Raw genomic sequence first — 16,430 nt, 5'->3', positions numbered from 1 at the left:
TTGTTTTTTTGTCCTTCTTATCACAGTTGATTTTCTTTTACGTTTTTATGCTTAGCTTTTTTTGTTTGGGCTTAGCTTTTATATTTGCTATTTCTAACTTTTAAAAAATAATCATCTAAAACATAGCCGTTCTGAGCTGGTTATAGGTTCCATGATGGCACTGTTTATGCAGTCGATATTGCTGAACACCTCTCCAGTACCAGAAATGTTCTGGTAGGAATATTCTTAGGTAGAATGGCCCTAATGGTCCTGAACAAAGGAGGTAAGATTTGTGCTTCTAAGAAAGCAGGGGACTAGGGTGTTCATCTCAAGGTAGCCTCACGTGATGACTGGGTGGCATTTTGAGATTTGAGTGATCCTGCAAATGAACAGTCCCTAAACATATCCCCTTCCCCCAGATGCCTTAAATTCCACTATTGGTGCTATGTTCCTTTGAATAAAAAACCTTAGAGAAAGTGGGTGCCTTTTCTCCCAGACAGAAGTCTGGGCAGAGAAAGCCTCTCAAGGTTCCCATTCCCTCTATCACATGAAGCAAATATTGTCAAGCCTCTGACAACATAATCTTTAGGGTTCTACACAAAATCTTAAGGCAGAGCACTAAAATATAAAACAGGTAAAATTTTTTAAGTATAATTTTTAAAAATTTTTCATTAAAAATAATACTATATGTACATAGTAATACACTTAAACAATGCAAAAGGCTTACACGGAAAAGTGAGTCACTTGCTCCTTCAATCTCTCTCCCCATAAGCATCGTATCCTTAAAGGAAAATGTCAAGCATATATAAGCGCACGCATGTGCATACATGTGTATATACAGAGATATCTCTGCTTTGCTGTTTGTTTTGCTTAGCTTATATTATGGCTATTGTTTTTATTGTTCTACCCCCTTCATCTTAACAGCTACATAGCATTCCATTGTGTATGGATGTGTAAATAAAGACAAGGTGATTTGGACGTCCCTCAATGCAGGCTACTGCCTAAAAGCAGAAGTTTGCCCTCCCAATCCAGATATTTCCTTTTTACCACCTACCAGTGGGAGCAAAATCTGTTTTAAAATGCAGCCAATAAGGAGAATCCTCAGCTTCCATTAATTAGAGATAGGGGCCTCCTCCAGAACCAGGTAGAGAATGAAACCAGATGACCTTTGAGATTCCTTCCAGGTCAAAGATTCTATGATCCCAAGGAGTCAAAGGAGCATAATATACTTTCCAAATTTGGCCTGTCATTCAAAGTCTGGTCCAAATGCCACATCTTACCATAAGGATCCCAGATCCTCCCCAGGGGAAAGAGATTGTTCTATCCTTTGAAGGCCAATAAGAAAATTGTCCTTTTGAAAAAATGCATCTGGTGAGGATGTGGAACAACAGGAACTCTTTGTTTCAGTGGGGAATGCAAAATGGTACAGACACTTTGGAGGACAGTTTGCAGTTTAGTTTCTTGCAAAACTACACATACTTTTATTGCACAATCCAGCAGTCATGCTCCTTGGTATTTATTCAAATGATTTGAAAACTTAATGTTCATATAAAAACCTGCACACAGCTGGGCATTGTGGCTCATGCCTGTAATCCCAACGCTTTGGGAGGCTGAGGTGGGCAGATCACTTGAGGTTAGGAGTTCGAGACCATCCTGGCCAACATGGGGAAACCCCTTCTCTACTAAAAATACAAAAATTAGCCAGGCGTGGTGATGCTCACCTGTAATCCTACCTACTCGAGAGGCTGAGGCAGGAGAATCACTTGAACCCAGGAGGCGGAGGTTGCAGTAAGCTGAGATCACAGCACTGCACTCCAGCCTGAGAGACAGAGTAAGACTCCGTCTTAAAACAAAACAAAACGAAAACCCTGTACAAAATGTTTATACCACCTTTATTAATAATTGCCAGAACTTGCAAGCAACCAAGATGTCCTTCAGTAGATGACAGTAGGTGACTAGATAAACTGTGATACATCAAGACGATGGCGTATTACTCAGTGCTAAAAAAAAATAAGCTGTTCATGCCATGAAAAGACATGGAGGAACCCCAAATGAATATTACTAAGTTAAAGAAGCCAATCCGAAAAGACTATGTATGGGTATATTCCAACTCTATGACATCCTGGAAAAGGCAAAAATAAAGGTACAGTAAAAAGATCAGTGGTTGCCAGGGGTTAGGGAAAGTCGGGGAAGTATGAATAGGCAGAGCACATAGTTTTTTTGGACAATGAAAATACTGCCCATCTGTATGATACTATAATGGTAGATGTATATCATTATACATTTGTCCAAAGCCATAGGATGTACAACACTAGTGCTGTGATGTAAACCATGGACTTCAGGTGATAATGATGTGTCATGTAGGCTCATTAACCATAGCAAATGCACCACTCTGGTGGCGGGATATTGATAACAGGGGCAGCTGTACATGTGTGGGCACAGGACGTGAGAAATCTCTGTACCATCCACTCAGCTTTGCTGTGAACCTAAAAGTGCTCCAGAAAAAAAATAAAGTTTTTTTAGAAAAAAGCATCTGAACCTTATTTTCAGTGGCATTGATCACCTTCCATCTGGTAGTGGAGTTGTTTGGATGCAGAAATTATTTCTTCCATGGTATGCGAGCTCCTGGAGAGGGAGTGCGTGTCCCCCTTGCTTTATTAAATGTTTGGCAAGTGAACATGGGAAGAAGCAACTCGATAGAAACAAAAGCTAGTAAATAATCACATGGAAAAGCAGCTTTTCTAGAAATTAAGGTTCAACTATTAAATTCAATGTTTAAAAAAACCGGCTGGGTGCGGTGGCTCCCGCCTGCAATCCCAGCACTTTGTGGGATTGTGGGAACACCTGAGGTCAGGAGTTCAAGACCAGCCTGGCCAACATGGCGAAACCCCATCTCTACAAAAAAAAAAAGCAAAAATTAGCCGGGTGTGGTGGCAGGAGTCTGTAGTCCCAGCTACTTGGGAGGGTGAGGCAGGAGAATTGCTTGAACCCAGGAGGTGGAGGTTACATGAGCCGAGATCACACCACTGCACTCCCACCTGGGCGACAGAGCGAGACTGTCTCAAAAAAAGAAAAAAAAAAATCAACAGCCCAAACCCAGTGTTGACAGTCTTGTTTATGGGTTGAACTGCATTCCTCCCAAATGCATATATTGAAGTCCTAAGTCGCAGTACCTGAGAATGTGACCTTATTTGGAAATAGGGCTATTACAGATGTAATTCGTTAAGATGAGGTCATTAGGCTGGGCCTAATCTAATATGCCTGACATCCTTAGAAAAAAGGGAAAATTCAAACACAGAGAGAACACCATGTGAAGATGAAGGCAGGGATTGGGGGTGACGCTTCTGCAAGCCAGTGAATGCCAAAGCTTGTCAGCAGCCAGCAGAAGGCAGGTAAAAGGACTTTCTCACTGTCCTCGAAGGAACCAACTCTGCCAATGTCTTGAACTTGCACTCCTAACCTCCAGCTCTGTGAGACGACTTCTGTTGTTTATGCCACCCAGTTTGTGGTACTTAGTTACGGCAGCCTCATCAAAGTGCCGCCTATGGGAGCCTCTATTTTGCGGGTGAGGGCGGGGACTGGGCTGAGTTTTCTGGAAAACAGCCCTGCAATACCCTCATCAGACCCACCAAACTCTTCACACTCCCTCAGACACAGCATTCACTTCTAGAAATAACTCTAAAGTTTTTTTTTTAACTTTGTGGAATACTACTCAGCCGAAAAAAAGGAACATGTTACTGATATGTACAACTTGGATAATGGAAATAATGCTGAGTGAAAAAAAAAAATCCCCAAAGGCTACACACTAATTGATTCCATTTATATAACTTTTTTTTTTTTGGAGACAGTCTCACTCTGTCACCCAGGCTGGAACACAGTGGCGCGATCTCAACTCACTGCAACTTCCGCCTCCTAAGTTCAAGCGATTCTCTTGCCTTAGCTTCCCAAGTAGCTGGGATTACAGGTGTGCACCACCATGCCCAGCTAATTTTTGTATTTTTAGTAGAGACAGGGTTTCACCATATTGGCCAGGCTGGTCTCGAACTCCTGACCTCAAGTGATCTGCCTTCCTCGGCTTCCCAAAGTGCTGGGATTACATGAGTGAGCCACCACACCCGGCCGCATTTATGTAACAATTTTGAAGTGAAAAAAAAAAATGACAGAAATGGAGATTAGATGAGTCGTTGCCAGGGGTTAGTTGTGGGAGGGAGGGAAAAGGAGGGAAGGAGGTGGGCAACAGGAGAAAGACTTGTGGTCACAGAGCTGTGCTTTATCTTGACTGTGGTGAATCCCCAAATTTACCCGTGACAAGATTGCATAGAACTAAGTATACACACATGTGAATGCGTGTGCACACACACAGTACAGGTTAAACCACGGGAGATGTGGGTAAGATTGGTAAATTGTGTCAGTATCAATATCCTAGTTGTGATATTGTCCTATCGTTTCGCTAGGTGTTATTGCTGTGGGAAACTGGATGAAGGATACACGGAGTCTGTATTTTCTTTTTTTTTTTTAATTTTTTGAGACAGGGTCTCACTCTGTCATCCAGGCTGGAGTGCAGTGGCACAAGTATGGCTCACTGCAGCCTCGACCTCAACCTCAAGTGATCCTCCCACCTCAGCCTCCCGAGTAGCTGAGACCACAGGCATGCGACCCCATGCCCAGCTAATTTTTAAATTTTTTGTAGAGACTAGGTCTCACCATGTTGCCCAGGCTTTAATTTATTTCTTATATTTAAATTTATAATTATATCCAAATTAAAAATTTTTAATTTAAAAAATGACTCCGAGGCCGGGCGTGGTGGCTCACACCTCTAATCCCAGCACCTTGGGAGGCCGAGTCAGGCAGATCACCTGAGGTCAGAAGTTCAAGACCAGCCTGACTGACATGGAGAAACCCCATCTCTACTAAAAATACAAAATTAAGGCCGGGCGCGGTGGCTCACGCTTGTAATCCCAGCACTTTGGGAGGCCGAGGCGGGCGGATCACGAGGTCAGGAGATCGAAACCACGGTGAAACCCCGTCTCTAATAAAAATACAAAAAAATTAGCCGGGCGTGGTGGCGGGCGCCTGTAGTCCCAGCTACTCGGAGAGGCGGAGGCAGGAGAATGGCGTGAACCCGGGAGGCGGAGCTTGCAGTGAGCCGAGATTGCGCCATTGCACTCCAGCCTGGGCGACAGAGCGATGATCCAGCCTGGCCAGAGAGAATCTGCCAAAAAAAAAAAAAAAAAAAAAACGGTACAAGGATTTTCATAAGCCTTGTGAAGGAAATAACCTAAACTACTCACAATAGGAATCAGCTAAAACCCTGGGGGTTTAGTTTAATTCCAGGGAATACTGTGAACAATGACAAGTTTGTGGACTGAGTAAAAATAAAGAGCTGTCAATGACTTCACATTAAATGAAACGGCAGAAGAGTCACAGCAGGTTCTCGCTGAGCCATTCAGAGGGGTAGAGATCATTTAGAGGTTCAAGTCCACTGGATTCTCTTTTTCCGTTTAATATTACTTCACTTCCAAATAAGGAAAGGAAAAGAAAGGAAATCACGTCCGGTCCCGAGCCTTGCCATCCTGCGGTCACCCCTCCTTTTGTCTCCAGCAGGTGGCAGACGCGTTCCAGGGATGAATCCCACTGCCTCTTTAATGCAGATGGTCCAGCCGCTCCCAACAGCAGGTGGGGCTGTAAGCATCCATCCTACCTGCTCAAGGAACCCAGGCATCAGAACTGCTCTCTCCCAAGTCCATTGCGAGAAGGCAGTCATCTGGCCACGAGAGGGTTAACAGTCCACATTCCAGAGTAAGGGAAAAAGAGGCTGGAGGGTCATAGACAAGGGGAGGGGGCGCGGAGGGCCAGCTTCTCACAACACTACCGGCTCTGCTGGGAGAGATAGATCACCCCCAACAATGGCCACAGCTGTTTTCATCTGCCCTGAAGGAAACTGACTTAGGAAGCAGGTATCAGAGAGGGCCCTTCCTGACGGGGCTTCTGTCTGGCTTGTAAAACTGTCAGAGCAGCTGCATTCATGTGTCGGATGATGGATGATGGAAAGGAGGACAGTCGGCTGCAGATGGACACAGCGACCTGCAAGTTGAGGCAGGTGGCAGAGGGCTTGCAGAGGCTCTGCAGGTGGGGCATACTGATTCATTGCCCAGTTAAAATACCAGGAGGATCTGGGCAGCCTCTTCACAGGAGCTGCTTGTCCTCAAACAATCTGTCTTCAGTGAAAGATTCCTCTGGCCCTCCTTTCTCTTCTTGCACCTCAGGTGTGAACCCTTCTCCCCCATGCCTCTACCTGCTCCACCCCGCCCCCCGCCTCTGGCCCTGTGTGGCTCATTATATGCAGGGCCAAGGCAGCAATTTCTCTTAGCATCTTTGTGACCAGTTGGTCCTGGGCTGGCTTCATGGAACACATCCTGTGGTGTGCACCAATGAAGCTTTCCATACAGGACTCGAAACTGTTTTTGAAAAATGTAACCAGCTGGAAGACAAGAAAATAAAATGTCAGCACTAAAAATGCTGGATGTGGCTTTTGCTAAGGAAAGCAGTTTGGTGTTGTCTTCTCGCACACACAGCCTGGTTGGGGAAATGTCTGTCTTCAGCACATCACCCTTCGAGCCACAGTGAGTGCCCTGGCTCAGAAGTGCCTGTCACAGTGCACAGGATCCCTGAGGAGCATGAGCTGGGATTTCCTCTGTGCTCTCCATCATGGGAGCCTGAGTGACCAGCACATCCTCGATTTGTAACCAGAATCCTGCCCCCTCTCCCAAGTTGGCACCTTTGCTCTGGCCCTCTAGTTCTCTCTCTTGCCTTCCAGAGAATACCAAGAGAGGCTTTCTTGGTTAGGACAATGAATGCTGAGACTTGTGGAGTTGGGACCAATGGGATTTCTTTAAAAGCATCTTTTTGCCTCTGACTGGGTCTATGGGGGTCAGACACCCCTTGGGCCATTTGTTGGTGGGGTGACAAATGAACTTGGCCTGAGAAATGGAATAGGCCGGGCTCAGCCCCGCGAAGCACTCAGAACTGCACATTTTCTTTGCTGAGCGGGTCCACAGTTTGTTTTGAGAATTCTCGAGGGCCCAGGGAGACAGACAATGAAAAGCCGGAGCTCATTTTGATATCTGAAAACCACAGCCGCCAGCACGTGGGAGGTGCCGGAGAGCAGGCTTGGGCCCTGCCTCACACGCCCCCTCTCTCTGGGTCACCTGGGAGTGCCAGCAGCAATTTGGAAGTTTGCTGAGCTAGAGGAGAAGTCTTTGGGGAGGGTTTGCTCTGAGCACACCCCTTTCCCTCCCCCCGGGGGCTGAGGGAAACATGGGACCAGCCCTGCCCCAGCCTGTCCTCATTGGCTGGCATGAAGCAGAGGGGGGCTTTAAAAAGGCGACCGTGTCTCGGCTGGAGACCACAGCCTGTGCTACTGGAAGGCTGCGTGCCCTCCTCTGGCTGGCACCATGCAGCTCCCACTGGCCCTGTGTCTCGTCTGCCTGCTGGTACACGCAGCCTTCCGTGTAGTGGAGGGCCAGGGGTGGCAGGCCTTCAAGAATGATGCCACGGAAATCATCCCCGAGATCGGAGAGTACCCCGAGCCTCCACCGGAGCTGGAGAACAACAAGACCATGAACCGGGCGGAGAACGGAGGGCGGCCTCCCCACCACCCCTTTGAGACCAAAGGTATGGGGTGGAGGAGAGAATTCTTAGTAAAAGGTCCTGGGGAGGTTTTAGAAACTTCTCCTTGGGAGGCTTTGAAGACTGGGGTAGACCCAGTGAAGACTGCTGGCCTCTGCCAGCACTGGTTGAGGAACAGTCTTGCCTGGAGGTGGGGGAAGGATGGCTCACTGGTGCAGCCTTCAGATTCAGGCGCAGGGGCATGAGGCAACAGACATTGGTGAGAGCCCAGGGCAGGGAGGAGGCTGGGGTGGTGAGGGTATGGCATCAGGGCATCAGAACAGGCTCAGGGGCTCAGAAAAGAAAAGGTTTCAAAGAATCTCCTCCTGAGAATATAGGAGCCACGTCCAGCTGCTGGTACCACTGGGGAGGGAACAAGGTAAGGGAGCCTGCCATCCACAGAACAGCACCTGCGGGGCACGGGACACTCTATGCTGGCGGTGGCTGTCCCTACCACACAGACCCATGTCATGGAATCCCCAGGAGGTGATCCCCCAGCTCGAAGGGGAAGAAACAGGCTCCAGGCACTCAGTAACTTGGTAGTGAGAAGAGCTGAGGTGCGAACCTGGTTTGATCCAACTGCAAGATAGCCCTGGTGTGTCAGGGGGTGTTGGGGACAGATCTCCACAAAGCAGCGGGAGAAGAAGGCCAGAGAGGCACCCCTGCAGTGTGCATTGCCCACGGCCTGCCCAGGGAGCTGGCACTTGAAGGAATGGGAGTTTTCAGCACAGTTTTAGCCCCTGACATGGATGCAGCTGAGTCCAGGCCCTGGAGGGGAGGCAGCATCCTCTGTGCAGGAGTAGGGACGTCTGTCCTCAGCAGCCACCCCAGTCCCAGCCTTGCCTCATTCCAGGGGAGGGAGAAGGAAGAGGAGCCCTAGGTTCCTGGTCAGGCCTGCACAGAGAAGCCCAGGTGACAGTGTGCATCTGGCTCTACAGTTGGCAGGAATCATGAGGCCATGGGGGGGTCTGGAATGACACTTCAGATTAAGGGCTTCCCTGTCCTCTGGCCATTATCCAGGTGGCAGAGAAGTCCACTGCCCAGGCTCCTGGACCCCAGCGCTCCCTGCCTCACAACCTATTGGGGCTATGGGGTGCTAAAAAGGGCAACAGCAAGGGAGGCCAGCCAGGACCCTGTGTCTTCTAAATGGAGGACAAGGGCGCCTCCTCCCACAGCTCCCCTTCTAGGCAAAGTCAGCTGGGCTCCAGTGACTGCCTGAAGGGCTGTAAGGAACCCAAACACAAAATGTCCACCTTGCTGGACTCCCATGAGAGGCCACAGCCCCCGAGGAAGCCACATGCTCAAAACAAAGTCACATCTGCAGAGGAAGTGCCTGGCCTAGGGGCACTATTCTAGAAAAGCCCCAAAATGCCCCCTTCCCTGGGCAAATGGCCCCCCGACCACACACACACCCCAGCCCTGCAGAGGTGAGGATGCAAACCAGCCCACAAATCAGAAAGCAGCCCCAGATGACGGCAGTGGCCACATCTCCCCTGCTGTGCTTGCTCTCCAGAGTGGGGTTGCGGGGGTGGCCTTCTCTGTCCCCTCTATGGTTTGGTCTTAAGACTATTTTTCATTCTTTCGTGTCACATTGGAACTATCCCCATGAAACCTTTGGAGGTGGACTGGTACTAACACGACGACCAGCTATTTAAAAAGCTCCCACCCATCTAAGTCCACCATAGGAGACATGGTCAAGGTGTGTGCAGGGGATCAGGCCAGGCCTTGGAGCCCAATCTCTGCCTGCCCAGGGAGTATCACCATGAGGCACCCATTCAGATAACACAGAACAAGAAATGTGCCCAGCAGAGAGCCAGGTTAATGTGGCAGCTGAACCTGTAGGTTTTGGGTCAGAGCTCAGGTCCCCTATGGTAGGAAAGTAACTATAATAAAAAGCAGCCCTCAGCTCCATCCCCCAGCCCAGCCTCCCATGGATGCTGGAGCACAGAGCCTCCACTCTTGTGGGAGCCAAAAGGTGCTGGGACCCCAGGGAAGCGGAGTCCGGAGATGCAGCCCAGCCTTTTGGGCAAGTTCTTTTCTCTGGCTGGGCCTCAGTATTCTCATTGATAATGAGGGGGTTGGACACACTGCCTTTGATTCCTTTCAAGTCTAATGAATTCCTGTCCTGATCACCTCCCCTTCGGTCCCTCGCCTCCACAGCAGCTGCCCTGATATATTACCTTCAATTAACCTCTACTCCTTTCTCCATCTCCTGTCCACCCCTCCCAAGTGTCTGGAAAAGGAATTTGGGAGAAGCCAGAGCCAGGCAGAAGGTGTGCTGAGTACTTACCCTGCGCAGGCCAGGGACCCTGCGGCACAAGTGTGGCTTAAATCATAAGGGGACCCCAGGAGAGAAATGATAATAATAATACATAACAGCCGACGCTTTCAGCTATATGTGCCAAATGGCATTCTCTGCATTGTGTGTGCAATGGATTAACTCGCAATGCTTGGGGCGGCCCATTTTGCAGACTGGAAGAAGAGAAAGGTTAAGGAACTTGCCCAAGATGACACCTGCAGTGAGCGATGGAGCCTTGGTGTTTGAACCCCAGGAGTCATTTGGCTCCAAGGGGACAGGGTGCGCAGGAGAGCTTTCCACTAGCTCTAGAGCATCTGGGACCTTCCTGCAATAGATGTTCAGGGGCAAAAGCCTCTGGAGACAGGCTTGGCAAAAGCAGGGCTGGGGTGGAGAGAGACGGGCCGGGCCAGGGCAGGGGTGGCCAGGCAGGCGGCCACCCTCACGCGCCCCTCTCTCCACAGACGTGTCCGAGTACAGCTGCCGCGAGCTGCACTTCACCCGCTACGTGACCGACGGGCCGTGCCGCAGCGCCAAGCCCGTCACCGAGCTGGTGTGCTCCGGCCAGTGCGGCCCGGCGCGCCTGCTGCCCAACGCCATCGGCCGCGGCAAGTGGTGGCGACCGAGTGGGCCCGACTTCCGCTGCATCCCCGACCGCTACCGCGCGCAGCGCGTGCAGCTGCTGTGTCCCGGTGGTGCGGCGCCGCGCACGCGCAAGGTGCGCCTGGTGGCCTCGTGCAAGTGCAAACGCCTCACCCGCTTCCACAACCAGTCGGAGCTCAAGGACTTCGGGACCGAGGCCGCTCGGCCGCAGAAGGGCCGGAAGCCGCGGCCCCGCGCCCGGAGCGCCAAAGCCAACCAGGCCGAGCTGGAGAACGCCTACTAGAGCCCGCCGGCGCCCCTCCCCACCGGCGGGCGCCCCGGCCCTGACCCCGCGCCCCAAGTTTCTGTCCTCTGCGCGTGGTTTGATTGTTTATATTTCATTGTAAATGCCTGCAACCCAGGGCAGGGGGCTGAGACCTTCCAGGCCCTGAGGAATCCCGGGCGCCGGCAAGGCCCCCCTCGCCCGCCAGCTGAGGGGTCCCGCGGGGCAGGGGAGGGAATTGAGAGTCACAGACACTGAGCCACGCAGCCCCGCCTCTGGGGCCGCCTACCTTTGCTGGTCCCACTTCAGAGGAGGCAGACATGGAAGCATTTTTACCGCCCTGGGGTTTTAAGGGAGCGGTGTGGGAGTGTGAAAAGTCCAGGGACTGGTTAAGAAAGTTGGATAAGATTCCCCCTTGCACCTCGCTGCCCATCAGAAAGCCTGCGGCGTGCCCAGAGCACAAGACTGGGGGCAACTGTAGATGTGGTTTCTAGTCCTGGCTCTGCCACTAACTTGCTGTGTAACCTTGAACTACACAATTCGCTTTCGGGACCTCAATTTCCACTTTGTAAAATGAGGGTGGAGGTGGGAATAGGATTTCGAGGAGACTACTGGCATATGATTCCAAGGACTCCAGTGCCTTTTGAATGGGCAGAGGTGAGAGAGAGAGAGAGAAAGAGAGAGAATGAATGCGGTTGCATTGACTCAGTGCCAAGGTCACTTCCAGAATTTAGAGTTGTGATGCTCTCATCTGACAGCCAAAGATGAAAAACAAACAGGAAAAAAAAAAAAAAAAAAAAAGTAAAGAGTCTATTTATGGCTGACATATTTATGGCTGATAAACTCCTGGAAGAAGCTATGCTGCTTCCCAGCCTGGCTTCCCCAGATGTTTGGCTACCTCTACCCCTCCATCTCAAAGAAATAACATCATCCATTGGGGTAGAAAAGGAGAGGGTCCGAGGGTGGCGGGAGGTATAGAAATCACTTCCGCCCCAACTTCCCAAAGAGCAGCATCCCTCCCCCGACCCATAGCCATATTTTAAAGTCACCTTCCGAAGAGAAGTGAAAGGTTCCAGGACACTGGCCTTGCAGGCCCGAGGGAGCAGCCATCACAGACTCACAGACCAGCACATCCCTTTTGAGACACCGCCTTCTGCCCACCACTCACAGACACATTTCTGCCTAGAAAACAGCTTCTTACTGCTCTTACATGTGATGGCATATCTTACACTAAAAGAATATTATTGGGGGAAAAACTGTAAGTGCTGTACATATGCTGAGAAACTGCAGAGCATAATAGCTGCCACCCAAAAATCTTTTTGAAAATCATTTCCAGACAACCTCTTACTTTCTGTGTAGTTTTTAATCGTTAAAAAAAAAAAAGTTTTAAACAGAAGCACATGCCATATGAAAGCCTGCAGGACTGGTCGTTTTTTTGCAATCCTTCCACGTGGGACTCGTCCACAAGAATGAAAGTTGTGGTTTTTAAAGAGTTAAGTTACATATTTATTTTCTCACTTAAGTTATTTATGCAAAAGTTTTTCTTGTAGAGAATGACAACGTTAATATTGCTTTATGAATTAACAGTCTGTTCTTCCAGAGTCCAGAGACATTGTTAATAAAGACAACGAATCATGACTGAAAGGATGTGGTCTCATTTTGTCAACCACACATGATGTCATTTCTGTCAAAGTTGACACCCTTCTCTTGGTCACTAGAGCTCCAACCTTGGACACACCTTTGACTGCTCTCTGTTGGCCCTTGTGGCAATTATGTCTTCCTTTGAAAAGTCATGTTTGTCCCTTCCTTTCCAAACCCAGACCGCATTTCTTCACTCAGGGCATGGTAATAACCTCAGCCTTGTATCCTTTTAGCAGCCTCCCCTCCATGCTGGCTTCCAAGAATGCTGTTCTCATTGTATCACTCCCCTGCTCAAGAGCCTTCCATAGCTCCCCCTTGCCCAGGATCAAGTGCAGTTTCCCGATCTGACATGGGAGGCCTTCCCTGCTTGACTCCCACCTCCCACTCCACCAAGCTTCCTACTGACTCCAAATGGTCATGCAGATCCCTGCTTCCTTAGTTTGCCATCCACACTTAGCACCCCCAATAACTAATCCTCTTTCTTTAGGATTCACATTACTTGTCACCTCTTCCCCCAACCTTCCAGAGATGTTCCAATCTCCCATGATCCCTCTCTCCTCTGAGGTTCCAGCCCCTTTTGTCTACACCACTACTTTGGTTCCTAATTCTATTTTCCATTTGACAATCATTCATGGAGGACCACCCTGGCCAAGTCCTGCTTAGTACTGGCATAGACAACACAAAGCCAAGTACAATTCAGGACCAGCTCACAGGAAACTTTATCTTCTTTGAAGTGTGGATTTTATGCCTCCCGGGTAGAAATGTAGGATCTTCAAAAGCAGGCCAGCCTCCTGCACTTCTCTCAGTCTCGCCTCCCCAGGGTATCTAATAGTGCTGGATGCTAGCCGAGTTAGCATCTAAAGTTACTCTTCAGTTGCCCTAAGGTGGGATGGTCAACTGGAAAGCTTTAAATTAAGTCCAGCCTACCTTGGGGGAACCCACCCCCACAAAGAAAGCTGAGGTCCCTCCTGATGACTTGTCAGTTTAACTACCAATAACCCACTTGAATTAATCATCATCATCATCAAGTCTTTGATAGGTGTGAGTGGGTATCAGTGGCCGGTCCCTTCCTGTGGCTCCAGCCCCCAAGGAGGCCTCAGTGAGCCCCTGCAGAAAATCCATGCATCATGAGTATCTCAGGGCCCAGAATATGAGAGCAGGTAGGAAACAGAGACATCTTCCATCCCTGAGAGGCAGTGCGGTCCAGTGGGTGGGGACACGGGCTCTGGACCAGGTTTATATTGTTCGTTTGTTTGAGACAGAGTCTCACTCTGTTGTCCAGGCTGGAGTGCAGTGTCACGATCTCGGCTCACTGCAACTTCTGCCTTCCTGGGTTCAAGTGATTCTCCTGCCTCAGCCTCTAGAGTAGCTGGGATTACAGGTGCGTGCCACCACGCCTGGCTAATTTTTGTATTTTTAATAGAGACGGGGTTTCACCACGTTGGCCAGGCTAGTCTCGAACTCCTGACCTCAAGTGATCTGCCCGCCTCGGCCTCCCAAAGTGCTGGGATTACAGGTGTGAGCCACCACACCCAGCCCCAGGTTGGTGTTTGAATCTGAGGAGACTGAAGCACCAAGGGGTTAAATGTTTTGCCCACAGCCATACTTGGGCTCAGTTCCTGGCCCTACCCCTCATTTGAGCTGCTCAGAGCCTGGTGGGCACATGGGCAATAATCAGGTCACACTGTTTTGTACGAAGTGTTATGGGAACCCAAGATAGGAGTCATTTGCTCTGTGGAGGGGATGAGGGATAGTGGTTAGGGAAGGCTTCACAAAGTGGGTGCTGCTTAGAGATTTTCCAGGTAGAGAAGGGGGCTTCTAGGCAGAAGCCATAGCCCAAGCAAAGACTGCAAGTGCAGACTGCTCATGGGTAAAAGAGAATCCACCATTCCTCAACATGTACCGAGTCCTTGCCATGTGCAAGGCAACATGGGGGTACCAGGAATTCCAAGCAATGCCCAAACCTAGGGTCTGCTTTCTGGGACCTGAAGATACAGGATGGATCAGCCCAGGCTGCAATCCCATTACCACGAGGGGGAAAAAAAAACCTGAAGGCTAAATTGTAGGTCGGGTTAGAGGTTATTTATGGAAAGTTATATTCTACCTACATGGGGTCTATGAGCCTGGCGCCAATCAGAAAAGGAACAAACAACAGACCTAGCTGGGAGGGGCAGCATTTTGTTGTAGGGGGCGGGGCACATGTTCTGGGGGTACAGCCAGACTCAGGGCTTGTATTAATAGTCTGAGAGTAAGACAGAGGGACAGAAGGAAATAGGTCCCTTTTTCTCTCTCTCTCTCTCTCTCACACACACACACACACAGACACACACACACACACACACACACACTCTGTAGGGGTCTACTTATGCTCCAAGTACAAATCAGGCCACGTTTACACAAGGAGGTAAAGGAAAAGAAACTTGGAGGAGCCACAGGACCCCAAAATTCCCTGTTTTCCTTGAATCAGGCAGGACTTACGCAGCTGGGAGGGTGGAGAGCCTGCAGAAGCCACCTGCGAATAAGCCAAGTTCAGAGTCACAGACGCCAAATGCTGGTGCCATGTCCCACACCCGCCCACCTCCCACCTGCTCCTTGACACAGCCATGTGCTCCACAACCTGGTTCCCAGATCATTGATTATCGCTCTGGGGCCTGCATCATCCTTCCTGCCACACCCCCACCCCATTCTTGGAACATGCCCTCTGCCTTCTCCCTTGTCCAAGGGCAGGCAAGGGCTCAGCTATTGGGCAGCTTTGACCAACAGCTGAGGTTCCTTTTGTGGCTGGAGATGCAGGAGGCAGGGGAATATTCCTCTTAGTCAATGCGACCATGTGCCTGGTTTGCCCAGGGTGGTCTCGTTTACACCTGTAGGCCGAGCATAATTATTAACAGCTCCCACTTTTACTCTAAAAAAGACCCGATTTGGGCAGTAAATTATATGGTGCCCATGCTATTAAGAGCTGCAACTTGCTGGGCATGGGGGCTAACACCTGTAATCCCAGTACTTTGGGAGGTCAAGGCGCGTGGATCACCTGAGGTCACGAGTTAGAGACCGGCCTGGCCAGCATGGCAAAACCCCATCTTTACTAAAAATACAAAAATTAGCAGGGCATGGTAGCATGCACCTGTAATCCCAGGTACTCGGGAGGCTGAGACAGGAGAATGGCTTGAACCCAGGAGGCAGAGGTTGCAGTGAGGCAAGATTGTGCCACTGCACTCCAGCCCTGGCAATAGAGCAAGACTTTGTCTCAAAAAAAAAAAAAAAAAAAAAGATACTGTCAATCACTGCTGGAAGAACCCAGGTAATGAATCAGGAGAAGGGAGGGGGCTGAGTCACCATAGTGGCAGCACCGACTCCTGCAGGAAAGGCGAGACACTGGGTCATGGGTACTGAAGGGTGCCCTGAATGACGTTCTGCTTTAGAGACTGAACCTGAGCCCTGAAAGTGCATGTCTGTTCATGGGTGAGAGACTCAATTCATCATTCCTCGGCATGTACTGAATCCTTTCTTACCGCTGCCCTCCAATGCCCAATTTCCCTACAATTGTCTGGGGTGCCTAAGCTTCTGCCCACCAAGAGGGCCCGAGCTGGCGGCAAGCAGCTGCAGGTAGGAGAGATAGGTACCCATAAGCGAGGTGGGAAAGACAGATGAAAAGAGAGGGTTGCAGAGCACACACCTCCCCTGCCCGACAACTTCCTGAGGGCTGGTCATGCCAGCAGATTTAAGGTGGAAGCAGGGGAGATGGGGCGGGAGAGGAAGTGAAAAAGGAGAGGGTGGGGATGGAGAAGAAGAGAGGGTGATCATTCATTCATTCCATTGCTACTGACTGGATGCCAGCTGTGAGCCACGCACCACCCTAGCTCTGGGCATGTGGTTGTGATCTTGGAGCCTCATGGAGCTCACAGTGAGTGCTGGCAAGGAGATGGATAATGGACGGATAACAAATAAACATTTAGCACAATGCCCAGGAATGGAAAGTTC

General features: G+C 49.9%; 1 protein-coding gene across 1 annotated transcript; it reads left to right on the top strand.

Moving 5' to 3' along the window:
- The first annotated feature begins 7,383 nt into the window (after positions 1 to 7,383).
- On the top strand, positions 7,384 to 12,446 carry SOST (sclerostin). Its single transcript, XM_032163779.2, has 2 exons — positions 7,384 to 7,653; positions 10,408 to 12,446. The coding sequence occupies exons 1-2, from the start codon at positions 7,434 to 7,436 to the stop codon at positions 10,827 to 10,829; spliced, it is 642 nt and encodes a 213-aa protein (XP_032019670.1). The 5' UTR covers positions 7,384 to 7,433; the 3' UTR covers positions 10,830 to 12,446.
- The last annotated feature ends 3,984 nt before the right edge of the window (positions 12,447 to 16,430 follow it).

Source organism: Hylobates moloch, unplaced genomic scaffold, assembly GCF_009828535.3.
Source record: "Hylobates moloch isolate HMO894 unplaced genomic scaffold, HMol_V3 SCAFFOLD_10, whole genome shotgun sequence".
Lineage (NCBI taxonomy): Eukaryota > Metazoa > Chordata > Mammalia > Primates > Hylobatidae > Hylobates > Hylobates moloch.
The sequence above is the reverse complement of the archived record's forward strand: the minus strand, read 5'-3'. Positions and strand labels throughout refer to the sequence as shown.

What these genes read in the sequence shown, in the direction of transcription:
- SOST (XM_032163779.2), top strand. Translation starts at nt 7,434, where the DNA reads ATGCAGCTCCCACTGGCCCTGTGTCTCGTCTGCCTGCTGGTACACGCA. An exon ending in CCACCCCTTTGAGACCAAAG is followed by an intron (nt 7,654 to 10,407) that starts GTATGGGGTGGA and finishes CTCTCTCCACAG; the next exon opens with ACGTGTCCGAGTACAGCTGC.